The sequence below is a fragment of the Thalassophryne amazonica genome, chromosome 14 (genome assembly GCF_902500255.1).
Source record: "Thalassophryne amazonica chromosome 14, fThaAma1.1, whole genome shotgun sequence".
In the NCBI taxonomy this organism is placed as follows: domain Eukaryota; kingdom Metazoa; phylum Chordata; class Actinopteri; order Batrachoidiformes; family Batrachoididae; genus Thalassophryne; species Thalassophryne amazonica.
In genome coordinates, this window is record NC_047116.1 from 28838972 (window position 1) to 28866933 (window position 27962).

General features: G+C 39.1%; 2 protein-coding genes across 3 annotated transcripts in view; both read right to left on the reverse strand.

The window, feature by feature from the left end:
* Positions 1-7786, reverse strand: part of zak (sterile alpha motif and leucine zipper containing kinase AZK) — a 72301-nt gene extending 64515 nt beyond the window's left edge. The window contains exons 1-3 of one of the 2 annotated variants that reach the window (XM_034186511.1): positions 7638-7786; positions 1331-1520; positions 567-654 (exon numbers count right to left, since the gene is read on the reverse strand). In XM_034186511.1, coding sequence (XP_034042402.1) covers positions 567-654; positions 1331-1489 — 247 coding nt within the window. In that variant the 5' untranslated portion in view covers positions 1490-1520; positions 7638-7786. Of the gene's footprint in view, positions 1-566; positions 655-1330; positions 1521-6262; positions 6349-7637 lie in introns of those variants that run through there. The other variant, XM_034186512.1, reaches the window with a different exon arrangement.
* A 1390-nt stretch (positions 7787-9176) lies between these two features.
* LOC117524239 (rap guanine nucleotide exchange factor 4-like) lies at positions 9177-27568 on the reverse strand. The gene is given in 17 exon segments (XM_034186012.1): positions 9177-9633; positions 9636-9665; positions 9790-9844; positions 10041-10105; positions 13991-14078; positions 14271-14321; positions 16275-16365; positions 16470-16648; positions 17787-17912; positions 19134-19231; positions 19701-19847; positions 20193-20271; positions 20380-20410; positions 20643-20731; positions 24231-24367; positions 24521-24571; positions 27547-27568. Coding segments are annotated over 17 exon segments (1434 nt in total). The 3' UTR covers positions 9177-9538.
* Positions 27569-27962: the final 394 nt, after the last annotated feature.

A 27962-nucleotide genomic window follows, 5' to 3' on the forward strand; every position in this document is an offset into this window, starting at 1 on the left:
GAGCATCCCCACAGGCAACACCCTCGTCACTTTTATTCCTGTTACACAAAGAAATATTGTGAAACATTTCCAACTGATCTCTTCATACTGAAGAGATACAGTAACTCAAATGTTTTCTTTTAATCTTTGGCAGAAGACAGAACCATGTGTCACAATTTCAAGAAGATTGTGAGCTGACACGTGCGCACACAGATCTGATATTTTTTCTCTTCCTGATAGATGGGGCTAGTATAATAAAACTGATACAGGATGACACGTACACTCGAGCCAGAGTCAGTGCAGAGGTTGGGAGGCTCCCTTGTTTACAAAAGTCCATCATTGCATAACTTACTTCTGAGACCAAAAAAAGTTGGGGGGAATACAACTACTATACCACTGAGTGCACTTCCTGAACCTTCTGGCATTTATAAATTAAACCTCTGAGCCAGAGTTAAACATACTGTGCAACTAGTACAAATACAATACAATACAAATAGACCAGCTGCTACATTTTCCAGCCTGGTGTCATTCAGCAGCTCTGTTGTGTGCTGAGTAGGATTATACGGCTGTACACAGTCAAAGCTTACCAGTGACGATCCCATAGTTGGGTGCCTCAACAATGGCCCCGTAAAACTGGATGATGTGACGGTGGCTGAGGACGTTGAGGATTTCAGCCTGTGTATTGAACAGACAAGCAGATGATGTAACTTGAACTGTGCAAAGAATCCATGAATGACTGTAAATCTTCGCATTAACGAGAGAAGAAAAAGAAAGTGAGAGTATGTACAGTGTATCAATCGGGGCCAGAGATCTTATTTTATAGCAAGTCCTAGAATGAACAAGAACCCAACAAAACCAATTCAATTAACTAGTCAAACACTCTAATTAATAGAATAATTGGCTCAATGTGAAAGAATTATTTGATTATTTTCTCTGAACAATCAGCTCTCCACTTGAGTAAAGCTCAATGGATATCTCTGATCTTTTGGAATTTCATCAAAGAAACGACGAATAATTTTCCGAACGTCCTATCACAAGCCAACAAATGCAAAAAGAAATTCCTTGAAAAGATTTCAAAGATTATCCTTTTTGTCTTAAAGACAATGATGCTGTCATTTGAAAGCAATTTCAAGAACAGTCTACGCTGTAATTGGGCCAAAAGCATTCTTTCATTTTAGAATAGTGTTTCCTTTGCAGCACAATTTGATGCAGCCATGAGAGGTGGAGTATAATGATCATGAGTGACTGGCGCAGAAGTCACCACATCCCACTAAGAGGGGTAGCAATTAAAATGATTACTATACTGACAATTAAAAACTATATGAAAAGCACAAGCAATTATGACTCCTACCTCATTTTCAATCTTGAGCAGTTTTTTCACTGCCACTTCTTTGTCCCGGGAGATCCACCTGGCTCGGTACACACTTCCAAAGCTGCCGCCGCCACAGTTCTCGTAAAAAAGGATGTCATCAAACCTGACTTGCACGAAGGGGGCGCTGGGAGACGACATCTCATAATGATACGCAGCACCGACGCCGCTTCTATGGAGACACAGCAAGGTATTGAGAGATTTATTTATTTATTTATTTTTGGTGATAGAAAATTTAAGTTTGTTTCAAGAAACTTCAAAGAAAGGTTTTACTATAAATCACACCATCTAAGAATATGCCTCAACTTCTATTTCACGTATTTATTATTCTCATTGCCAGAAAGTAATGAGCTCACAAGTCGGTCTGTTTGTCCAAGGGTGAAGGCATGCCTGGTATGTTGCGATCATACAGCCAAAGTTACACATTATTTTTGCCAAATGCAAGGAGAGAAAACAGCAAATATGACAGGAATGTACAGTGTACCTGGAAAGTATTTAAAGTGCTTCACTTTTTCCATGTTTTGGCTATTCCCAAATAAAATTCATCCATTTTGGAATAGCCTTATTCAAAAATGGATGAAATTCATTTTTTTTCCTCAAGATTCTACATACAATACCCCATAATAACAATGGAAAAAAAGTTTTTTTGAGGTATTTGGAAATTTATTAAAACTTTTTTAAAACTCAGAAATTACATGTACATAAGTATTCGCAGCCTTTGCCATGAAGCTTGAAATTGAGGTCAGGTGCATCCTGTTTCCACTGATCATCCTTGAGATGTTTGTAGAGCTTAACCGGTGTCCACCTGGGGTAAATTCAGTTGACTAGACATGATTTGGAAAGGCACATACCTGTCTAAGGTATGTGCCCTAAGGTCCCACAGTTGACAGTGCATGTCTGAGCACAAACCAAGCATGAAGTCAAAGGAATTGTCTGTAGACCTCCAAGACAGGATTGTCTTGAGGCACAAATCTGGAGAAGGGTATAGAAACATTTCTGCTGTTTTGAAAGTCCCAATGAGCACAGTGGCCTCCATCATCTGTAAATGGAAGCCGTTCAGATCCACCAGGACTCTTCCTAGAACTGGCCACCCGTTTAAATTGAGCGATCAGGGGAGAAGGGCCTTAGTTAGGGAGGTGACTAAGAACCCAATGGTCACTCTATCAGAGCACCAGCATTCCTCTGTGGAGAGAGGAGAACCTTCCAGAAGGACAACCATCTCTGCAGCAATCCACCAATCAGGCCTGTATGGTAGAGTTGCCAGACAGAAGCCACTCCTTAGTAAAAGGAACATGGAGTTTGCCAAAAGGCACCTGAAGGACTCTCAGACTAGGAGAAACAAAATTCTCTGGTCTGATGAAATTGAACTCTTTGGCGTGAATGTTTTTTGTGTTGTCATTGTGGGGTGTTGTGAGTAGAATTTTGAGGAAAAACTGAATTTACTCCATTTTGGAATAAGGCTGTAACAACAAAATGATGAAAAATGAAGGGCTGTGAATACCGTACTTTCCGGATGCACCTATATACACATAGTGCTGCAGAGCACAAAATACCTGAATGCTTTACAGTGATACACACACACACACACATCAGAGTCTTTCTATAAGATGCACCAAAGGAGCAACGTGTGGATTACATAGGGATAAGCAACCCAGTCTCAGGGCAAGTCGTGATTCAGCAGCACGAAATATACATTAATCTACTGGTTTGTGATATTGCGATGAAAAGCGCCTCATTTTCGTCACGGCAGCACGATTTCATTCTAATACATTCCGTGATGGCTGCACGAAGTTAAAAGTGAAGTGGGGGGTCGGGGTGGTTAAGGTTAGGGTTGGGGGTAGGAGTAGGGTTAGTAATAGTGAGTTTAAAAAAGTCACGAAATGAGTCAAATTTTCGTGACGAGAGGATGAAAACAAATGTGAGACTAGGCTGGGATAAGGGTCTTGCTCAAAGTGACTTTCTTAGCTAATCAGGGAACTGAACAAAGTTGATAGGACTAATATGTTTAGAGAAATTAGAGATATTAACCAACATCAGTGAACAATGGACGTTCTACTGCAATGCACCATTGGAGTTCGAGGTTTCAAATGTTATTGTGTTTCATGTTAGTTTAACAGTGTTGTTCGTGTTATTGATTCATTGTGTTTTTGCAGTTCAATTGGTTTAGTCAGTTAAGTGTCATGTTGCTGTTACCATGCGTGAGTTAAGTGTCATGTTGCTGGTACCATGAGTGAAAAATTCTCTTCTACATACCACCCTCTGTTTGTGGGTGTGTAAAAATAAATGCACCTGCTTTCAGTAAAATGTAAAAAAAAGACAAAAAGCTCTGTGTGCATGTTGATCACAGACAAACTGGGGAGAGCTGACATTTGCCATTTGGTATGCTTATGTATTTTGGATCAAGGATGAATGCTGAAAAAAGGGAACATTGATAGGACTAATATAATTACAGTCTGGACTCACACACCATTCCAGCAAGGGTCGGTAAATCATCGATCTATTAAAAGTGTGCATGTGTGATTTTATTTAGTAAGTTCAATGTATGTACATAATATACTTGCAGATATGTTAAAAATACATGGATGACCCAAGAAGTGAAAACACTTTAACATTTAAAAATCAAATGACAAAATAGAAGTAATAATACAATTAAATAATAATAAAAAAAATTATGTAATTAACATGAAATAACAGGGTTGAGATCTTCTTCTAAAAACTGTTGAGGTCTAAAGTCTAAAAACATTCTGGACTCATACGCCATTCCAAGTCATTATAGAAACTTTGCATAATTTATTACCATCCTTGAAAAATGTCAGCTACCTATTTTATAAACACTATCCAAACTAGAGCTCGTGGATCACCACGGGCAACATGGTAGTTTTTTTTTTCTTTTAACCGACTAACCCTTCAAACCATGTTTTTTTTTTACAACCGACCCTGGCCCTGGAGTCCCAGAAAAATTCACAAACCAAAAAATAAAATAATTACAGCCTTAACTGGGCAAAAATAAATAAATAAAATAACTGTCTTAAACTAATTCAAATTAGCATGTGTTGTAACTTATTAAAATAATTAAATAAAACCCATGATTGCAATCACAAATTATTTGACTAACAATAATAAACAGTGAATGACAATCTTCACTCTCATCAAGAACATAGCATTTGAAAAATATGCTATCACAGATGTTTTTTGTTTCTACAGTGACAGATTTTGTGTGACAAATCAGCAGACTGTACTGAACAGAGACAGCAAAAAGACGCTTCCCTTTCTGTGAGTTTTGCTCCATGTGACTGCCAGAAAATGTGATGCAGTGATGACACAGCGCCTTTCTAGTTCAGAGATTTTCCAATCGGGATGTCCTGATCAGTTTTTTTTTTTTTTTCTTCAAAATCCTGATCAGAGTCATTTACTACTGAGTATGTGTTGATACAGAGTCTGACCCAATAGTGTTTTCCTAGATATCACACTTGCAAAAAGCACAATGCAGTCAATCCAATAAATAGCTTGACAGTTTAACAACTCTGCCATGCATTAATAAACCAACCTTCAATCCAAACTGCTCCTGAATGTTTCATTTATTTAAAAAAATTACAGTAAACATTTTTTTAGAATATGGCCTTTCGATTCCACTTAGTGCACTTCATGCAAAAAAAAAAATACTGTAATTACCACCACCATCATCATCATTATTATGTGCAAAAAACGGTTTTAAATTGTCTTTGAAAGTAAACCCTTATTGTAAGGTGGGGTAGGGGGACTTCCGTCCTCTTGCTCTTCTGGCTACTCACCTGTAATGTCTCTGTTACTAGGACGGAAATAGCCACAACAAAGAGAAAAACTTCATTTATGTGGAAAGTGCTACCTGATTGACCAGTAGGAAGGATGTATCATATGCACCATCCTGCAGAAACAAACCATCTTGGTGAATAGCAAAGGAGAGTGTTAATGTGCCTTTAAAATGTGTAGTGCTAACTGGCTGCTCGCTCCTCTAGCACCACGTCTGTCAAACAAAGTGCCAGGAAAGATCTATCAAAATTTAGTAAAACTGTACAGCGCTTATCACCCGAAATTAACATACATTCACGATCATGATCTGCGATCACGATCCCAGTTTACGACAGTCCAAGTTTGGTGGCACTGATTGACATAACTATAGTAGATTAAGTAAATATTGCATTTCCTGGCAGAAACAGTGAAAAGCACACATCACAATGATGCAGGAATAGGAAAATATTAAATGAGTATGAATTTGAGTCCAAAGCATGAAAGAATCTGACAACATGCTAATTTTGCCAAAGATGCTCAAACACAAGCGAGCTACAAAGCGTATCTTGAATGTTCCAAACATTTTTGCTTTAATGTTACTCTCTGTAACTTGTGATTCTGCAAAAAGTAGATCAGACACAGTGGCAGATATGACCTGAAAAGTCTAGAATTTTAGAATTTTTTATGTTGCAACATTGTTGGTCAGTCAACAAAAATGTGTGATCAAGCCTTTAAAGCAAGTTCTATTCAACTAGAAAATTTAATAGATATCCTAGTTATCTATTCAACTAGAAAAGCAACAATTTCTGCTCATAGAAATGTATACAGTATTTGTGTAAGTCACACTAAAATACAGTAGCTTCTGAACTGGAGCCGATACACAACAATTACCATTGTCTTCTGTTGTGTTCAACAGCATGAAAGCATCTTGTAAAAAAATAATTCCATTATTACAGGAAATTGTAGCTCTGTTATTGTTCACAGGATTCCCATTTACAGCTGAGCAATTAGAGCTTTTTAAAAGACTGTTACCTGAGTCTTCACTGAGACGGCTGTCTGTCGCAGCAGGAAATGCCTCCATTGTCACAGTGGGGAGTCACAGCTTTCCACCAATTAACTGTATTTGTGCTATTCTTAGCTTCACACCAATACGCTCAGTGGACCGCCCCACAGGCGCTTTGTCCGACCACTCAACACGCCTGGGTTTCTGGGATATGGTGGCACTCCACTAGTTTCTCACTTAACAGCCAACACTGCTGTAATCATGGCCACAATAAGAGTCAAAATGAAAGCAGTTAGTGATCAAACTTTCGTGTGTGTGTGTGTGTGCATGAAACAGTTCGTATGTTCTCCTCTTAATTTTGTGAGTTACCAGATGATGGCATTTCAGTGATTCTATGGCAACGGAATTACGACGACGGGAAAATCTGGCCATATTTTAGCTCCCCATAAAAAATGTGCTGCGATTGTAATTCCGTTACCATATAATCGCCCATTTATTGTTTTTGAGTTGCATCAAAACTCTGCCTCACACCCTATGACTGATGCAATAGGCTCCAGCCACCCTTAACTGGAGTAAGTGGGTGTAGAAATGAATGAATGAATGAATGACTTGTATACACAAACTGGTTGGGATTAATTAACTCTCACATTGAATATTTTAAGGCATCTTTACCTCTAGAAAATTGAGACTGGAATTATTTTAATTTATTTTTCTTCTTATGACTGCAGTCACAATGAAAGCAATAAGAGGAGCGATGCAAACACTATACGTGTACATAATAAATGTGTTTTTTGGATTATAGAAACATTTCATGATGATTCAGCGATGTCATGAAGTCACTTACAACCGATGGTTTTAATTTAGATATTCAATGGCAATACTCTAGAAAATGTTTTATTCAGACAAATATGAAACCATTTCATGGTGTCTTTATGATATCATCACAATCTGATTACACCAACTCATCTCTAACCTTATTAACGAAGTTAGAGATATTTTGGAAGATGAAAGTTATGTCAACTTTAACCTCAATATACTCCAGATATTAGTCATCTGGAGACATGCATCCAAGGAATATTCTGACTAACATTGGTTAAATTCTGCTCACCCTCTTCTGAGTTATTTTGTACAGACACACTTGTAGCAGATGTGCAACAAAGCCTGGATGGTAATCTAAACAGGGACCTAAAACTCCTGGAAGACCAAACGACCAATCAAGAAAATAATCATAATTCAAATAATTTTTTGACAAAATTGCCAAGTACTATGGTAATATTAAAACATACAGCATCAAAATATCGGTATCAGAATCTTCAATACTTATCTAGTTATTAAGTATTACTTACTATGGGGATTTGCAAAAAAACACCAGAAGTTTTAAAAGTAAATTTGAATTACTGAGCTGCCTTCCAAACTGCATAATAACCAAGTGTATGTGTACTACAATACAACGTGTACTTTAGCACTGTGAGAAACTGGAAACTAGCAAACAGGACTCAGTATTACAGATGTACATACCGACATGTAGAAGCGGGCGTTTAAAACAGCTTGTCGGTGCAGCTGAAAACAGCGACTTTGATTCAATCCAGCAGCGACGTCTGTTGTTAAAATGAACGTTTCCGGGAAACCTCACGTGACACTCTGGTGACGCTGCTACTTTCTTCAGACTTTCTCCGGGAGCTTTTTAGCAAGTTTCCCGGCTTCGTTTCATCCAGTTGTTTACCACCCAAACTCAGCTGCCAGCAGCGCCCCCTCTCGGAGCAACGTGATACAGCCGCCACACGCCCTGACTGGGACCACAGGCTGGGGAACGGTGGTGTTCTACTTTCTGAGTGCAGATGTTTTTAGGTTTTTTTTGCAAGTACAGAAACTACATTTTGATTAGATTTTTTTATCAAGCACAGAATAATCTTAATCCGAGTGAGCAAACATAATGAATTTGTGTATCTTCCACTTCATTTGTGCACATCGACCAATATTATCATTTAAATACACAAGCTAATCTTGGATAAGAGTCTCTCAGTTCTGAATATTGATGTTCTCTTCGTGATCAGCTCCTTACAGAATAGAATAGAATAGAATAGAATAATTCTTTATTGTCCACTGATGTGGAAAATTGTCTTCGGCTCACCAGCACAAAAAAGACAACACTAAAATACAAACATAGTCATACAAACACACGAACAAAACAAAGATAAGATACATAAAATACATAGAAGGAAGAAGTAGAATAAGACCTAGTAAAATAAAATAAAATAAAACTTTTATTATGGCCCTAGAATATGGAATAACCTGACGGATGAACTCAACGATGTCCAAATATCAATCAGTTTAAAAATCAATATAAAGAAATGATGTTTTCAAGATATGTATCTGCTGAGGAAGGATGAGTTTTGTGTGTAGCCTATTGTAATTGTAAATTTGTTCGGTAACACTCGGATTGTGTCCTTTAAGGTGAAGAGATTGAAGTGGTTGAAAATGGGAGTGGGAATAGTTGTTTTTTGTTTTGTTTTGTGCACTCCTTTCTGATGACTAGATGATGTTACTTTTGGTTAAAGGGGTAGGTGTTAAAAAGCTTTGCTTCTGCCTACACCCTTTCAGGCACACGGATGCATTGTCAATCCATTTTCTTTTTCATTGTCAATCCATTTTCTTTTTCATTGTCAATCCATTTTCTTTTTCATTGTCAATTTTTTTATTTTTCAGTGTCAATTCATCTTCTTTTCGTTGTAAGTTTTGTTTGTTGTTGTTTTGGACTATGTGTGTGTGTGTGTGTGTGTGTGTGTGTGCTGAATAAATTAATTCATTCATTCATTATACTTCTCAACTGCATCAAGAAGAGAACATCTCAAGAATCCGACACACAAAGATATCTTAGTGTGAGAGAACATCAGCTACAAAATGAAATTTGACATGCCAAAAAAAGTGCACAAGTACATTTATTTAAAATATTTAATCAGATCATTGCACTTTTTAAAACGACTGAGCTCACAAAAATAATGTACAATTTACAACACATACTAAAGTTGGACAACTAAAAAATATCTTCTGATAAATCTAAAATAGAACACAAACGATTATGAAGAATATCTATGATGTGTATTTTAAATATGAAATATTAATAATGAGATAAATCTTTCATTTCACCAGCTGTTCCTATTATTTGACTTGGAGATGACGGTAATTTCTGCAGCAGCACACAGATATTAAAAGCACAACAGCAAGTAGATCAATGCTCTTAGAATATCACAAATTACAATAATTAAAAGCTCAACAGCACGGGATGTGGCCTCTGAAACAATGTCATTATCTGATGTGGCGTTACACTGTAGGTCCTCCACACAACTGTCTGTCTGTCAGTTCAATCACTTCCATGTGTAGCATTTCAGCAGCATCAACATCTCTGTCCCTGAGCATCTTCAAAGCCTGCGAGGCTCCAGTCCATGAGAGAGTTGAGTTAATGTTCTTTGGTTGTCGATCACTTTGAGTTGACGTACGTAGCTCCGCACTTCGGGTGGCTCTTGTTCGCCTGAGGTGAATCTGGACCTGGTTTATTATTCAAAGTTCAACAAAGGACACCAGCATTTAAAAAAAAGATAATTTCTTGTCAAACTATCTGATACTTCATCTTATCCCTTTCTGAAATGATCAGTTGGGAAGTATGACTTACTGAACGGCTGGCTCCTGCAGTGTCTGACTGTTTTTACTGTATTGGCGATCATCCTCTGAAAAGAAAAAATATGCAGTAACCATTAAACATTTGTCAGTCGCTAAATGTACAAAGAGGAGCAGTTTCTGGATTACTCATGACTCTGATCAGCCATGTTGTCTCCAGTTTATACTGTGTCTGTTTGAGCAATTTTAGACGTTCACAGATTAGTTTACTTAGAAAGAGAGTGATCAGTTGTTTCTGTGACTTACCATCTTCTCAAAATTGACCAAGTTGTCAATGAACGTCTTGTTGCCGTCATGAGTAAATGTCATATCTAGAAAAAAAAAGGAAAACACAGTGTGAAAACAGACCACAGAGTAGACCAGTAATTCATACAGTTAAAAAAAAAAAAAAAATCAAACCAGAATAAAAGTAGGGTTGGGACGATTAATGAAAATCATTAGTTGACTAGTTGGGTACCATTAGACATCGACTAGTCGGTGACTAAATTTGACATTGAATGAAATAAGCTAATTTCACATCTTCATGGTGAAACTCAAATGTGACATTTATTTTAACAAATATAAACACAAAATCACAAATACAAAAAACAACATTAGCATGAAGACAATACTTGCATTCATTTACTAGACATAGACGACCCGTTTGCGCCGACTAATTCACCTGCCAAGGTTCACACACTTTCCTCACTGAGTGCAGGGAGTGGTGGCAGCTCCAGTAATTCTGTTATTTTAAGGGTTAAATGAACTTAATAAATGGCTAGTCGACTACAGCACTAATAAAAAATAGTTGCATAGTCGGATGCTATGCACAATTTCTCCAATCACAACCACAGAAGCCTATAATGTCTTTTGGGTTGTCTTGGTGTTATGTGGGCCGCTGAAGAGGAGGTACTGCTGGCCCACCACCACCAGAGGGCGCCCTGCTTGGAGTGCGGGCTCCAAGCACGAGAGGGCGCCGGACCCTGAAGAAGTGACAGCTGTCATTCATCCCCTGCACCAGCTGTCACTCGTTCATCATCAGCATCACCATCTTAAAAGCCGGATCGGAACTCCACCTCCTCGCCGAGAAATCGACTACCGTAAGGTAATTTCTCTGCTGACTCATACGTTGAGTAATAACCTGAACTTTTGTTGCAGCCGGTATCCTGTGGTGTTCGCCCTTATCTGGGAAGTGGCGTGGAGCGTGACGACGACAACCGCGCTACAGATAAGTGGTCACACCAGGAGCTGCACGAGTGTGTGATTCGGAGGTGGAGGTTCTCCTCCTAACTGTGTACAGACTATAGACCACTGAGTGTAAGGAGTTACACTCACTCATTCATCTTTTCTCTGCTTTCTGCCAGCAGTACCAGGGTCGACAGCCGAAGACAGAGGTCACCTGGGGATTCGGGACTTGGCGGCTCTGGTGTTCTTCAGACCGTTGGTGGTGGAGGCCGTGTGGGACGCGGTCTCTCTCTCGTCGGGGTCTTCTATCTTCGAGCCTGCCCACACGTCACCTGGTGTTAATTGACTTTGCAATTTCTGTACATTTCGTTGTGTATTGTCACAACAGTAAATTGTTACCTTTTGGCTTACTCATTGTCCGTTCATTTTGCGCCCCCTGTTGTGGGTCCGTGCTACGACACCTTCCCAACACTTGGTGGCTTTCCTCACTCTTCTCCTCCTTGTACAGTCACTCAGTTTTTTGAGAACTGCCTTCTCCACACAGATTTACCATAGAGTGCCATACTGTTTGTATTTCTTCATAATTGATGTAAGTTCAAGACATATTCAGTGACTTGGAAATGTTCATGTATCCATCCCCTTGACTTGTCTGAAGAAAACTGGCAATAAAACTGATTATTTATAGGTAATATTCCAAAGGGGCCCATTATTTATACAACCCATCATCTTGGCTTTTATATTTTAATTAATTTACATCAAGTTGTAAAGATTTGCTTTGAGTTTGAGTTTAAATAAGATAATTTTTGAAATTTTTTATACTGAGAAGCTTGATTTACTTTTTGTGTCTGAAATTTATAAACAAATTAAAATATGCGAAATACCAAGGGGCCCAATACTTTTGGAGGGCAGTGTAAATCTCACAATGAATTGTTTGATCTATGCTACCATTGAATAAGTTCCAGAAAGAAAAAATACAACCGCAGAAGCATTTTTGTGCTTCCTATAAGTCACACCTTTAAGGGGGTAAATTCCTTTCTAAGTTTTTAGTTTGAGATGCTTTAAACCATAAAGTTACCCACGATTAGGAGCATGGTCTCTCTGAGTAACAGCTGCTGAGCCCAGCCCAGCTCGCATGCACAGATATGCTCTCATCACTAGCTATTGTGGAAGGGCTGTGTCTGTATTTTTGAGCATTTTATCATAGCTGCTTGTTGTGTGGTGGAACGTCCCAATGGATCATCTAAGACGTCCCTGCTGCAATATTTGAGTGAAATTCTCGTCTTATTTAATGCTGTATACCAAGGGCGTTAGCTGTTTTAACACCTTTTCGGAAGCCTGATCCATTAGATCCCTTTAATGTAAGATTACAAAGAAAATAGCATCTCATAACAATTAATGTCCACACCAAAGCAAACCGTTATGAGAACCACTGCACAGTCACCAAAAATATGATGTAAACACCTGAAGTGAGGTTAGCCTGTTAGCTTAGCTGGTTCAGACTTGAAGTTAGGGCCGTGTTCAGGCTCTTATCTACAGACCTGCCCACGATCCACCTCTTTATCCATCTATGGGTTTGTCGTGATGCAGGTAGAGTTAGCATTGCCACTACTGGCATATAGAGACATCCAGATATGGGCTTCATATCGGCTGTTCTGGGTCTCTATAGAAAATGTTTGGGTGACATCATGCAGGCTTTGTCAGGTATATACATTTCATGGTAATATTAGACTAACTGACAGTTAATGTGGTCAACAATTAGTGTTAGCACAGCAGAGGACACTGTTTCCACAATACACCAGCACCTTACACAGCACAACTCCCTGCTCTCGGCAAAATCCTCTGTCCTGGATGTATTTGAAATCGACTGCACATCCATAGTGATGCTTACAAGATTCCTCTAAAAAAGTAAAGGGATTCAGTCGACAGTGTGTTTCACAAATACAGCTTTAATGAGCGTGTTGCAACAGTCTGTTGCAACATACTAGTACATATGTACGATTGGTTAAGGTTGATTTCCCATCTACCCTGCCCTACTGTTTGCACAATCACTATTATTACTGCTGCTGTGACATTGCAATCTTCCCATGCGGGACTAATAAAGGAATATCTTATTTTATTTTTACAGGTCATATTTTATATGTTGTGTTGTCTCAGGACTTGCACTATAAACCATGAGCAAGCAACCAATATGACATTTCTTGCCAAACTATGCAAAATAAATAAATAAAAAAACTCTTCTGAATCCTTTGCAATACTGCACCAACTCTATGAAGAAGAAACAATGTCATGCACACAAATGAATTGCACAACAGGCCCAAAGGGCTATGGGAATAGGTCAAAGACAATCCACATCTTGAAAACCTTTAATGAGTATATCAGTAGACAAGACTGAGAGCATGAAGAAGATGCTGCACTCAGATTGTCACTTTATAGTGCAGATGATTGCTGAAGAAGTTTCCATCAACAGAGAGATGGTCTGAAGCAGCATTACTGAAAATCTCTAAATGCGCCAAGAAGGTACCCAAGCAGAAACAGTGAAGGGACAAGATGCTGTCAAACACCTCAACACCATCCTCAGTCTGTCAAAGAAAGGTGGATATTCCAATTCAATCACAGACCACTCAGCAGAGTCATTACTGGAAAGTTCCAACATCACCAAACCAGAGTGAACGGATGTTGAAGTTGAAGGTCAAAGTGATGCTCGTGTATTTTAGCATCAAGGGCATCAACAACTTCGGGTTTCTACCAGAAAGTCAAACAATGTATTAATACATGTACAAGGAATTTCTCTGGCCTCTTATGAGACCTGTCTGGGACCAAAAAAAGACCTTTAGGAAAACAACACCTGGGTGATCCAAAATGACACTCCTGCTTCCAGTGTCCTGGCCAAATAACAATTTGTAGTAGAGCGGAATGGACCAAATCTGGTGCATTCTTCATTCTTGGCATCTTGTGATTTTTTTTCCGATTCCACTTTTATTATATATATGTCATAAACAAAACTAGTACATAAAACAAATAAAATGACTGACCTTTGATCAACAGTGGCATGAAAGGAATGATGGGGGGCTCCAGCTTAGCAACTGTCAATCTGTACGCTCGATGGTTCCTGGATGGGTCCTGTGGGAACAGTCACAATGTAAAAGGAGCCATCCCAGATCCAGAAAAAGACTATGATGGCCACACTGAGTTGAGCAGCTTGCTGACTTGAAATTAAATGCCTGATCAGATGGAAAATTACCACCACCCAAATATGCAGATGTGAAGTGAAAAAGCATGACTGAATGTGAAAAATGACGTACTTCAACTTACCATCAAATTTTCAAATTCTCCGTAAGACTTCTTGAATTTGCTGGGAAGTTTCTAACAGAGACAACAGCAGACATTAACAATCAGTATACTGAATTAGTCCAATTTCCACACAATTTTGTTATAATTCTTCTGCTGTAATTAACTTACAAATGGGACCACTGATAAAATTGTTGATATTCTGTTTCTCTTTCCTTGATGTTATTGGGAGTGTGTACATTTTTATATACATACTTCACACCTAAACCCATAATTTGTAATCACTCTGAGACAAGATTATGCCACAGATATAACCATGTCAAAAGTTATTATTAAAAGTTAATAATTAGCCTTTTAACCCTCTGAGGTCCATGGACATGTCAGCATGTCTAAGCATAGTTTTCATCATGTTTCTAATAATCAGCGACAGAAAGTCACAGAGATTTCATTCGACGACTTTCTGAAACTACAAATTCTTATCTGTAAAATGGATCTCTCTCAAACTCTAAAAGAATGGCCCTGTTGACCTGAAAACATGTTTTCATTTTTATTTACCCTCAAAGACAAAGAAAATCATTGTGGAAAAACATACGGAGCGATTAATTTTCTTCAGAAATGATGCGATGCAGTAATTTGCAGGTTTCATCACAAATTAATTTTATTTATCCAAAAATTAATTATATGACAAGACAAGCCTAAAACAGTCAGATATTACATTTTACATATGCTGTTTTGGAATTTTGGACACTGTGGTGCACTTACTTTGCAATTAGACGGTTTCCACTTCAAGACCCCCTGCATCCATTCTTCATGTAATGTGAAATTGCATCAGGAGGGGCATCTGGTGTAAAGCTTGTGCCAAATCAATATGCAGCTCTATACTGGATCTGCTGTCATGACCCTGAATGAAAGGGAGAAGCTGAAAGAAACTTATTTTACTGTTTTTGGAATGTTCCAGATCTCTGTTGTGTAGTTCCCAGCCGGTGGCACTGCTGCACTGCATATATATTAGACTAACTTTGTGACTGGAAGACTTTGGTAAACCCATATCTAACACCAAAACCATTTGTCCACATGAATAAAAATATATATTCATGAAGATTTGAAGAATTTCATATTTCAGCATTAGAGCCAAAGTAGATCTTTACCCAGTGTTCTAGACAAACAGATGTCTCACTATTGGAAAATTGAGATGTCGTTGAACATTGTGATGTGCAACACATGGGCATTACACGAAAAGAAAGGGTGAATTATTGAAAAGCTTGGTAAAATCAAGAAAATGCCAAGTGCCTCTCTGTCCGAGGCACTAATGACATCACGCAAAGCTGATGGCTGTGCACCATAGAGCACTGGGCTGACCACAATATGCCCTAGCTGAAGCTGACACAGCACAGTGCAGTCTGCTTATGGAATGACAGCTTGTGCTGTGGCCCACTGGTGACATGATGGATGGGTGCTGGCCCTGGACTCCAGTGTGCTGGACTTATCTCAAGACATCCTGCCTGTGGCTCCAATGACTGTGTGCTAATCTCAATAATACACTTTGCTTTTGATGCTATTCTGTATTTTTCTGTTTCCTGTTTCTTCAGCTTGGTAAACATTTTGTAAAAGCCTTGTAACTGTTTGAATGGCCTAAGCAGTGGGTCACCCCTATGAGTCTGGTCTGCTTAAGGTTTCTTCTTTAACATCACCAGAGGGAGTTTTTCCTTACCACTGTCACCTGTGCACTAGGGGTTGCTAGGGTTTGACCTTACTCGTGTGAAGCACCTTGAGGCAACTTTGTTGTGATTTGGCGCTGTATAACTAAAACAATTTGAAATTCTAATGCCCTTGGATCCCAGAGGGTTAATCTAATTAAATGTATTATATGAAGTAGTACTTAAATGTATTATTTGATGCAGTATTGTTGACTTAAAATGTTTATTTCCTATGCGCTGCACTCCTGACTTGTCAAGTAGAGATGTATGCACACACAGTATGTCCATTACAATAGTTTTTCACTATATGTACGTCCCTTTACTCACTTACCTCCCAGGTCTGACTGAGTCTGCTAACTGCTGGGTTACTCAGTCCCATGATGATAGCAAAGAAGGCATTCAGATTTCTGTATTCCTTACAGCTATGACAGATAACATAAAAAGAAAATCAGAAACAATTAAACAAAAACACAAAGGAAACAAGGGACAGGAACACTGTGTAGGAGCAGATTAACAGTCTACTCACTGGCCAGCAATCTTGATGAACTTCCTGAGGAGCTGCACACGTTTGCTGAACTGAGAACACAGGCAGATCTCTGTGATCACCCAAAACTGGATTTCATTAAATCTTTTTAGGAACAAGTCCAAGTTCACAGTTGCCTTCTTGAAGTTTTGCCTCCCAAATGTGTGATAGATGAGTTCCAACTGTTGGAGACCAAAGGAAAAGAACAACGCATACGGTTTCCATCCACATAAATACAAGTCACATATTGTAACACCTTAAACTTAAATCAGTTTTGGGATGGGTGGGTGGGGATCTATACTCATGATATTGCAATATTTAATCATGATAAAAGAATTGATTTTTAAAGCCCAGAATCAATATAATTCAAAATGAGTTACTGGTGGAAACAAGGTAGAAATGACGACCACTTTCATTCAGCAGGGGGTTCAATGTATTGTCAACCCACAGAGCCCTATACAAGAATCTAACCTTAGTATTACATGAAGTCACCTCAGTTTCAAACAGCCACAAGAAAAAAATAATGGGACATCACAAGAAATTTGACCACACATCAACATGAGCACTGATGAATATTTACTTAAAGGAGCAGAAGCCAGAGAGTGCAAAACTAAAGGACTGGAATGAGTCTTTATTTGTAGGTTTAAAAGTTGAGACCTGCCGACTGTTCTCGAGTCAAACGTGCAGTGAACTGAGGCAAGGTGGGAAGAGCAAGCAGTGTGAAGCAGTTTCTTTTGGCTGCTCTGGTCAGAAAGGCCCACTGCTACATGAAGAAACAACATCCAATTTTGACTTTGAGCACGGAAAACATTAATCCAAGATAGAAAAACAATACTTTGCATGACCTGCTGTGGCACACATCATGATATACCAATCACTGTAAGTCAACATCATCCAACCCTAATAATCTATTACCACTTTTTCTGTAGCAAGTCTTGGGTTAAAGATACAATGGCAGGCAGTTTATTTCAAAAAGTGTTTTAATTATTTAATTACCAATATATGCAGTGTGTTTCTCTCAAGGAAAAAACCTCAAATGTGATGTGTATTTTTCATGATTTATAAGTCTTTAGAAGTGTATTATTTCACTTTTCTTTATGGTCTAGTCTAAAAAGCAAACAAATCACAATATATTGTGATATCAAATTGCAATACTTGTGAAATTGCATTTCTCAAATATCGTGATACGTATCGACTAAACACCAAAGTAATGTAATACATATCATATAAGGAGTTAAGTGTATCATCCCAGCCCTAGTCTGAATTATTTCTAGTTTAAGGAATCAGTTCTTCTCATGGCACTTTTTTATTGAGCCATACCTCATGCACACAGTGAAACAGCTCCCAGTCATAAAAAGTCATGTGATAAGCCACATCTTTAGAGCTCATCAGTTCAAAGATGGCCAAAGAACCTTCAGAGGGACCCTCCTGCTCAGGTAAAGGTGTCTGAAATATAGGACACAGAAAAGAATACCATTGTATTCATCACATTTACACTTTTTAACTCATCTCTTTTGGAATGTCAACAACAACGTCTGGCTTCTCAAAAATGCTTTTACCAACCTGGCTGTCAAATTGTTTTTTAGTTGTTTATTTTGGCCCACAATGATCTCAAAATGTAAAGGAGACCATCCCAGAACCACAAGCAGATGGTAATGTAGATGTTCCATGGGACTAAAATACATGTTTAACCTTTAACTGCAGCTTTCTGTTGAGATCTGTCATTTTGTGGCCATTGATTAACCACTTAATACATACAAAAAGTATTATACATAACAGTATTTCTGCCAGAGCTCTCCCCTCCGGGGACATCATTTTTGAGGTCAAAGTGAGTTATACCTCAGGACATGTTGTCCAACTTTGGACCATGGTTTCAGTAAATACAGCTGAGTTGTTACTTGCTTAAGGCTCCCTGACACGAGCATGTCTTTGATTCACGCACTAGCACGCACGTCGTCTTGATGAACCCACCCACTGTGTTCCCAGCTGGACGCCGTTCTTTGTTCCACTGGCTGCCACGTGCTCTGCGCTGGACGTTGCGTATATAAAATAATTATTTCGTATCGGATTAATCATTTTCTCTGCAAATTGGCCATCGAAAACGGCTGTAATCACTTCCTGAATTACAGAGGACCGCTCGAGCTTCAGCCGTTCCCGTGAGCGCACGCCTAACAAGGTGCAGAGAGCATTTTGAGCCATCTAGAAAGGTAATTATTTGTCATGTTTACATTGTCAAGCTTGGTAAAACAACTATGTGTTCTTTCCTTCTTGTGTGCAGCTGTTAAAGAATGTTTATAACAGATTAACTTCTTGTTATAATCATTCAGATGAGCTGTGCTCTGATGCGACCCGCTGATGTCACCACTCGCTCTGTTCACGTCTTCTTTACTCCACTTGACGAGCTGCACATCGTGTTGGCGATTAGATCACGCCACGTACCACGACATTTATGCATGAAAGATTTTGTGAACATTTCAAAATTCTCTGTGCGAAATAGCGCGCACCAGCACCCCGTCACATCCGGTCTGCCCCCGTTAAAGACAAGATTACTCTCCAGCACGACACAGGTTGTGCTAGTGCGTGAGTCAAAGGCATACTTGTGTCAGGGGGCCTTTACTGTGCATGTGTTGGTTAATAATGAATGCGACGTAGGAAGCAACGACTGACCAAAGAATCCAGCTGATCTCTCTGACAGACAAACAGTCGTCCATTTATACTGAGTGTGGAGAACACTGAGACATCGCTGGGTTTGAAGATGACTTTCTCTGGAGAATAAATACAAGGTGACAAAGACATCATTTGCCATTGTTATCTCAGCCATAACATCACAATAACCCAGTTACATTATAAAACCCCAAAATCAGATCAAGTCAACATACGGAAAACACAAGCAGTTCAGGCAGCCAACTGAATTTGAACTACGACATTCACAGCATACTACAGACTGTTACAAACCTACAATACAACCTTGTCGTATAATCTCTATCATGTAATATTACAGACCGGTATGTATAAAAAAGTAATATTCAAAACGTTGAGGGTTTACTATGCTTCAGAAACTGCATTCACTGATTTAGCTTCCGTGCTATTGTCATTTGACTTTTGACAGCAAGATATAAACCACCACAAGGTCACTAATTTTCTACTAAGTTAGCCACACTTTTTACTCCAACACTCTGCTTGGGGTCCATAGTTTACAGCAAATTAATAACATGTGGATGCTGTCTATCTCACCTCCTGCTGAGCTCAGGCTGACCAAGAAGAGGTTGTCCGCTGACCCCAGCTTTTCGGACACAGTACCAATAACCTCCTTTACTGAGGCAGCCACAGAGACTCGGAGTGTTGTGTAAGTTTCGTCATAGCAGTAGACTTTGAACAGAACTGAAAATGGAGATTAGAACAATACAAGACCATCAGCGAGAAGAGTCACCACAGATAAGTTCAGTTCAATACCAAACAGTAACAGCTGATCTTATCTGTACAACGGTTAGTTGTGCTTAGACAAAATATAATAAAAGCCAGTATTTACACGGGTTTTTTTAACTAGGGATAAAAAAGGTGAATACTGTAAATGTTGCCTTTCCTGTAATGTGGATGATCTCAAATCTATTAAACATTATGTAAACTTGTTACATTTTAAAATGGTGACATAACAGTTCATGCTAATATCTGGGAAACATTTATTGTTGGATACAGGCTAGAGCACCTGGAGATGTGTGAACTTACTTTCATCATTACTTTTGATTGGCTGCCGTTTCTGAAGCTTCTCGTCTCCCATGCTGAATTGTCGCAGCAGAATTTTGTGCTGTGACATTGTTGAACAGATTAACTCACATACTTTTCCAAACATTTTACATGATTAAGCAAGACCAGAATGTTAGGTATAATTAAAAAAAAAAAATACATTTAAGACCTTTTTCTGTGAGGATCTGGCATCTTCAATGCTTAAATGTTAGAAAAACAAAACAAAGAAAGAAAAAAGGTAAATAATTAACAAATGATAGTTTGATTTGAACAATTACTAATAAATTACGAAAGTAATAACAGGGTTATTTTGCTTGACAATAGGACTGGACTTGTGTACATCGTGGTGCTTCTGAAACACTACAAATACAGTTAATACCGGAATCATTGAAATTCAGCAAAGTTGTACTCCAGAACAAACACAAGACTTACTTGCACTTAACAATGGTCTCCAATTCTGATAGCTCATCCTTGAGGGATAGGATCACTTTTGCATCATTAGCTACAGCAGTGAAAAATTCCTGGAAATTACAACCCAGTGATTAAAAAATAATAAATAAAATAAAACCAACAAAAAAAAGCACTGCTTGCTTGTGTTTGCTAACAATTATTCAGCTGGACAGCATTAGTTTTTGCATTTCTGCTGCATTTATAAATATCTAATTAAGATTTTTTTTTATATATAATATTTAATATAATATTTTATTTATTTTAATTTAATATTTCTTTGCTTTCTAAAGAGAGTTTGACAGTCAAAAAGCGCAGCTGTCCATATCATGGGATGTATCCCTAATAAGTTCTGTTATGGTGTCACAGAGGGAGGAGTTAATCTAAATAAGAACAAACAACATATCCTATCCTTCACCTCTCTTCTGGCCAGATGAGCCATTCTGCTCAGGTGGACAGAAACTTCTCCACCCACTCATGCTCAATGGCTGGCCGACATCATGTCCTGTTTAAAACGGGAGAAAATCAGATTCTCGCTTCAACAGAAAGACAGTAAATTTGAGATGGTTTGGGGACCTTTCTTGAAACTATTCCAGTCTCTTTGACAACACAATTTACTTTGAGTAGTGTAGTTTCTTGGCTATTTTTATTATTAACAACCCCCTTTTTTATGACAGGGATGGGGGAGGGATTATTTTCCTCTTTTTGTTATTGTTTTTACTGCACGTTATGCTTTACACTGACATTGACTTAATTTGTTAATGTCCTCACTAATGTTTGCATGCAAATGTGTCATTGTCAATTTTTTCTCATCTTGTTGCTTTTTGTTTTCTGTTTTTTTTTTTTGTTTGCTTGTTTTTTGTTTTTGAAAAAAAAAAAGAAAAAATCAATAAAAAAAGATTTTGAATTTAATAAGTGCTGTTATTGTGGTATCTGCTTGTTCTTTACAAAAACATGTGTCAGTCATGGCTTCAAATAAAACTGTAGTGTTTCTAAAGCAACTACTGCTTCCATCAAATTAAAAATATACACTTGCTGTTAAGGCTGCTACACTTCAACCGACAGACTGCTAGGTCTGATGAAACTGTTATGTGCAGACGCGAGTTGAGGAGCGGACCAGCGTCTGACTGAACCCAGCGCTAAATAACCAGAAAGCGGTTCCAAAAACAAAACATTTATTTCCCTTTTGTGCAATAATTGTGTACAACATAAATGTGCGGTTTGTCTGGCGAGGTGAAGGACGGCGCACTCTCCAGCGCCCAAATGGATCAAAGCTCGGCGCTTCTGGACCCAGACTCACCGCCGAACACCCCCCAGGTGGATACGACAAACTGACTCTGTGAAGGATGGAAAAGGTGAGGTAAGTCAACAGCTACAACAAATATCCTTCAAAGGCACACACTATCAGCAACACATTCAGGTCTGAATTTAAGCTTTATGTAAATGAGCAGCTTCTCACAACAGGTGGAGGATCATCATTCCGTACGCCACGGCAGTGAGAAGCGAGCTGCACAATTCTCATCAATGTTCAAATATACTGCGTAACAAAATACCAAATTACTATTAACACTTATTCAGACAATCACCTCTGATGTGTGCTGACAGCATATGTCCCTCACCCGTCCTCCTTCACAGGCACGATGTGTCAAAACCCAGGCGCGGGTCCTCAGCGTCTCACAAACGAACGTCCACAATGGTCGAGTTCCCGGCAATTCTGCTTGAATCACTCATTGGCTTAAATGCAGAACGACCATCTCATTATCTGCTTCAGCTGAAAGTCTTTAAGTTTGCACATGAGCATCATCCACAGGTGATGCAAGTCATTAGGCCTGCACGTGACATCCTCCACAAGTGCAGCCAATAATGCTGATGAGTGTGAAGGACTCTTCCGCCAGCACCTTCTCCACAGACAAAAACCAGTTTGCAATACCACCTGGAGAGCAAAGAAAAGAAAACCAACACAAAAATTGTCCAGCCAAACCCCCCAACACACAACAAGTAACAGCCCAGTCTCACGTTTTTTTTTCGTTCTTTGTTTCCGATCACAAAATGAGGTAACATTTTCGTGACTGGTTTTTTTACTCACTATTACTAACCCTACTCCTTCCCCCCAACCCTAACCATAACCACCCTGATCACCCCTCCCCCCCCCCCCCCACTTCACTTTAATTTCATGCAGCCAGATCACGGAATGAATTACAATGAATTCATGCTGCCGTGACGAAAATGAGGCGCATTTGGTCACAATACCCACGACCAATAGATTAATGTATATTTCATGCTGCCTGAATCACGACTTGCCGTGAGACCAGGTTTGAATGAAAAGAAGTCAAGACCCTCATTTCAAACAAAAAAATAATTTGGGGGGAGCACCTAATGCATCTCTTAACTTTCCAAGTTTGGCACTCAACACATACAGTAGCAGCAGCAGCAGTTCTTGTGTACTATGAGTTGGCCAGTTACTGGGGCCAATAAAAAATTATTCTAATCCAATTACATTTTTTTCCACAAATCTGATTGGGTTAATCGGTGGAGATTGTCAAACAATAAAATATCATGTAAAAGGTGACAAAATATTAAAACCATTTCACATTTAATGTACTAGTCCACGCCCTGACTGTAAGCGCTGCTAATCAGATGTTAATAATTGTGCTGTTATGTGAGGGCGACAGAAACCTTAGGCAGCGAGGATGATGCTGAACTGTGTGGATTTAATGGATTTAACTGGATTGATTGATGGATTTTACCGCGGATTAATTCAGTGCAGCTGACAAGATGGAGAAATCTGTGGGTCCTGCTCACAGAATTTCCAGTTTGGCATCAAGACGCTGTTGCAAGGGTAAGCTTGACGAGCTGACCACACCCTTTCACAACGACTCGCCGACCGAATTACAGAAAAATAAACCGTGCAAACTTTGGAATTGGATTAGAATGGGAATAACCCCCTTGTGTCTGATGATTTGCAGACGTTAATGCTGGATTATGGTTGCAAATAGCCGTAAAACTTCTTTTTACCAGCTGTGCCAATGCGTCACCAGTAAAACTCAGTTTGCAACCGTAAAATCCAGCATTAACATCTGCAAATCATCAGACACAACAGGGTTATTCCCTAATTTGACTCATCAAGAAAACATACCAGGACAAAGTTCTTGCAATGTTTTTCTTCTTAGTCCTTCCTAATTTCAAATTAATTTGTCCACTTATGTTGAAGCGTTGCTATCCCATCACAGAAGAAGGTCATATATTGACCTGGAATTTGCCAATAAGTCATTATGACATCATCATTCTGCAGGGGATTTTGGTTTAGGAAATGGGTAGTAGCCAAATAGAGACAAGTCACGTGTTTAAAGGGCACAAGGCCAGTTCAGAGGTACAGTTGGCCACTTCAGACTCCTGTGCTGTCTAGACATGGTTGCTGTCTTGGACAAAGTACACGCCTGCTCAATTTTTCTCTCCGCTACTTTTTGATCTCCTATGCTGCAGAGTTTGCACAAAGATGTACCGTGCATGGTATGCAGCCATGCTTCAAATTCCTACAACTGTTTTTAACAGTACCCACATTAATTATCTGACCTCTAGGAAAGAAAGTGAGGTGTCCTCCTCATGTAGGTAATCTCCATGTACAGAAGCCCACTGCATCACCAGACGGATCACCCTGCGTTTATTGTTTAGTGCATAGTCCAGTTTCTCTTGATCAGAGCCCTGCGGGCCTGGCGTGGTAAGTGAACAGCAGTTAAAGAACAAAATCTCAGCAATTGCGTTTCCTCTAAATGGCCCAAACAGCACAGAGAACAAAGGTTAATATTACAGAGGTGTGAACTTAGACAAAGGATATTGGGCCATCAACACTGGACACAGCTGACTGTTTGGGATGAAGACACAGTGCATGAGCACAAAGTCATCTAAAGCAGAGTCTGAGACAAATGGAGAAAATCATATCAAACAGATCAAGAGGTAACTTTTGACATACATGCCCTGGTCTCTGTGGGCAAAGGAAAGCCATATGTACCAACAAAACAGAGTAATTAGATCAGCTGTGTGATGTGTGGCTATTACAGATGATAGCAAACAGGTCAGTGCAGAGCAAGAACGCACACTAGAAATCTGAGGCAGTGAAGAGTACAACCCCTGGCAAAAATTATGGAATCATCGGCCTCGGAGGATGTTCATCTCAGTTTAATTTTGTAGAAAAAAAGCAGATCACAGACATGACACAAAACTAAAGTCATTTCAAATGGCAACTTTCTGGCTTTAAGAAACACTATAGAACAGGAAACAAAATAATTGTGGCAGTCAGTAACGGTTACTTTTTAATCCAAGCAGAGGGAAAAAAAAATATGGAATCACTCAGTTCTGAAAAAAATTATGGAATCATGAAAAACAAAAGAACGCTCCAACACATCACTAGTATTTTCTTGCACCACCTCTGGCTTTATAACAGCTTGCATCTCTGAGGCATGGACTTAATGAGTGACAAACAGTACTCTTCATCAATCTGGCTCCAACTTTCTCTGATTGCTGTTGCCAGATCAGCTTTGCAGGTTGGAGCCTTGTCATGGACCATTTTCTTCAACTTCCACCAAAGATTTTCAATTGGATTAGATCCCGACTATTTGCAGGCCATGACATTGACCCTATGTGTCTTTTTGCAAGGAATGTTTTCACAGTTTTTGCTCTATGGCAAATGCATTATCATCTTGAAAAATGATTTATCATCCCCAAACATCCTTTCAATTGATGGGATAAGAAAAGTGTCCAAAATATCAACGTAAACTTGTGCATTTATTGATGATGTAATGACAGCCATCTCCCCAGTGCCTTTACCTGACATGCAGCCCCATATCATCAATGACTGTGGAAATTTACATGTCTCTTCAGGCAGTCATCTTTAAATCTCATTGGAACGGCACCAAACAAAAGTTCCAGCATCATCACCTTGCCCAATGCAGATTGGATATTCTCACTGAATATGACTTTCATCCAGTCTCCATCACACAGTCCACGATTGCTTTTCCTTACCACAGGCTTTTAAGGTGGCAGTAATTAAACCATTACTTAAAAAGCCATCACTTGACCAGCTATCTTAGCTAATTATAGGCCAATCTCCAACCTTCCTTTTCTCTCAAAAATTCTTGAAAGGGTAGTTGTAAAACAGCTAACTGATCATCTGCAGAGGAATGGTCTATTTGAAGAGTTTCACTCAGGTTTTAGAATTCATCAGAGTACAGAAACAGCATTAGTGAAGGTTACAAATGATCTTCTTATGGCCTCAGACAGTGGACTCATCTCTGTGCTTGTTCTGTTAGACCTCAGTGCTGCTTGATACTGTTGACCATAAAATTTTATTACAGAGATTAGAGCATGCCATAGGTATTAAAGGCACTGCGCTGCGGTGGTTTGAATAATATTTATAATAGATTACAATTTGTTTATGTAAATGGGGAATCTTCTTCACAGACTATGGTTAATTATGGAGTTCCACAAGGTTCTGTGCTAGGACCAATTTTATTCACTTTATACATGCTTCCCTTAGGCAGCATTATTAGACGGCATTGCTTAAATTTTCATTGTTACGCAGATGATACCCAGCTTTATCTATCCATGAAGCCAGAGGACACACACCAATTAGCTAAACTGCAGGATTGTCTTACAGACATAAAGACATGGATGACCTCTAATTTCCTGCTTTTAAACTCAGATAAAACTGAAGTTATTGTACTTGGCCCCACAAATCTTAGAAACATGGTGTCTAACCAGATCCTTACTCTGGATGGCATTACCCTGACCTCTAGTAATACTGTGAGAAATCTTGGAGTCATTTTGATCGGGATATGTCATTCAAAGCGCATATTAAACAAATATGTAGGACTGCTTTTTTGCATTTACGCAATATCTCTAAAATTAGAAAGGTCTTGTCTCAGAGTGATGCTGAAAAACTAATTCATGCATTTATTTCCTCTAGGCTGGACTATTGTAATTCATTATTATCAGGTAGTCCTAAAGGTTCCCTGAAAAGCCTTCAGTTAATTCAAAATGCTGCAGCTAGAGTACTAACGGGGACTAGAAGGAGAGAGCATATCTCACCCATATTGGCCTCTCTTCATTGGCTTCCTGTTAATTCTAGAATAGAATTGAAAATTCTTCTTCTTACTTACAAGGTTTGAATAATCAGGTCCCATCTTATCTTAGGGACCTCATAGTACCATATCACCCCAATAGAGCTTCGCTCTCAGACTGCAGGCTTACTTGTAGTTCCTAGGGTTTGTAAGAGTAGAATGGGAGGCAGAGACTTCAGCTTTCAGGCTCCTCTCCTGTGGAACCATCTCCCAATTCAGATCAGGGAGACAGACACCCTCTCTACTTTTAAGATTAGGCTTAAAACTTTCCTTTTTGCTAAAGCTTATAGTTAGGGCTGGATCAGGTGACCCTGAACCATCCCTTAGTTATGCTGCTATAGACTTAGACTGCTGGGGGGTTCCCATGATGCACTGAGTGTTTCTTTCTCTTTTTGCTCTGTATGCACCACTCTGCATTTAATCATTAGTGATTGATCTCTGCTCCCCTCCGCAGCATGTCTTTTTCCTGGTTCTCTCCCTCAGCCCCAACCAGTCCCAGCAGAAGACTGCCCTTCCCTGAGCCTGGTTCTGCTGGAGGTTTCTTCCTGTTAAAAGGTAGTTTTTCCTTCCCACTGTCGCCAAGTGCTTGCTCACAGGGGGTCGTTTTGACCGTTGGGGTTTTTACGTAATTATTGTATGGCCTTGCCTTACAATATAAAGCGCCTTGGGGCAACTGTTTGTTGTGATTTGGCGCTATATAAATAAATTGATTGATTGATTGAATATTCCATCCAAAACAATGATTTAAAAGTAATGAAGTGTTATTTTATTACTGTCGATGCCTTGTAGAACCATGTCAAAAAACCATATCAACTTTCTCTGTCTGAAACCAACCACAGATCTTGTTTGAATTTGTAGCTAGTTAGCTCCAAGTTTCTGCTTGAAGAGGTTATCAGAACAGGTTGACATGTAAGCATACTCCCCCTCGCCCCCCAAAATCATAACCTTTATATTCATTACATTTACGTAAGAGCCCAGAGTGACAAGAGTCATTTCTGATTATACCTGGTCTTTAACCAATTTTGAGATACTGCCTGTTAAAAAGACAAAACCACTCTCTGATACGACATGTCAAAAGACAGGAAATTCATAACAGGGATGATTAATATGGGCTTAGCCTGGTCAGGATGGCCATAAACCTTTTCCTTCATCTCTTGCTAATTAAATTTGGCTTGGATAAATAGAACAT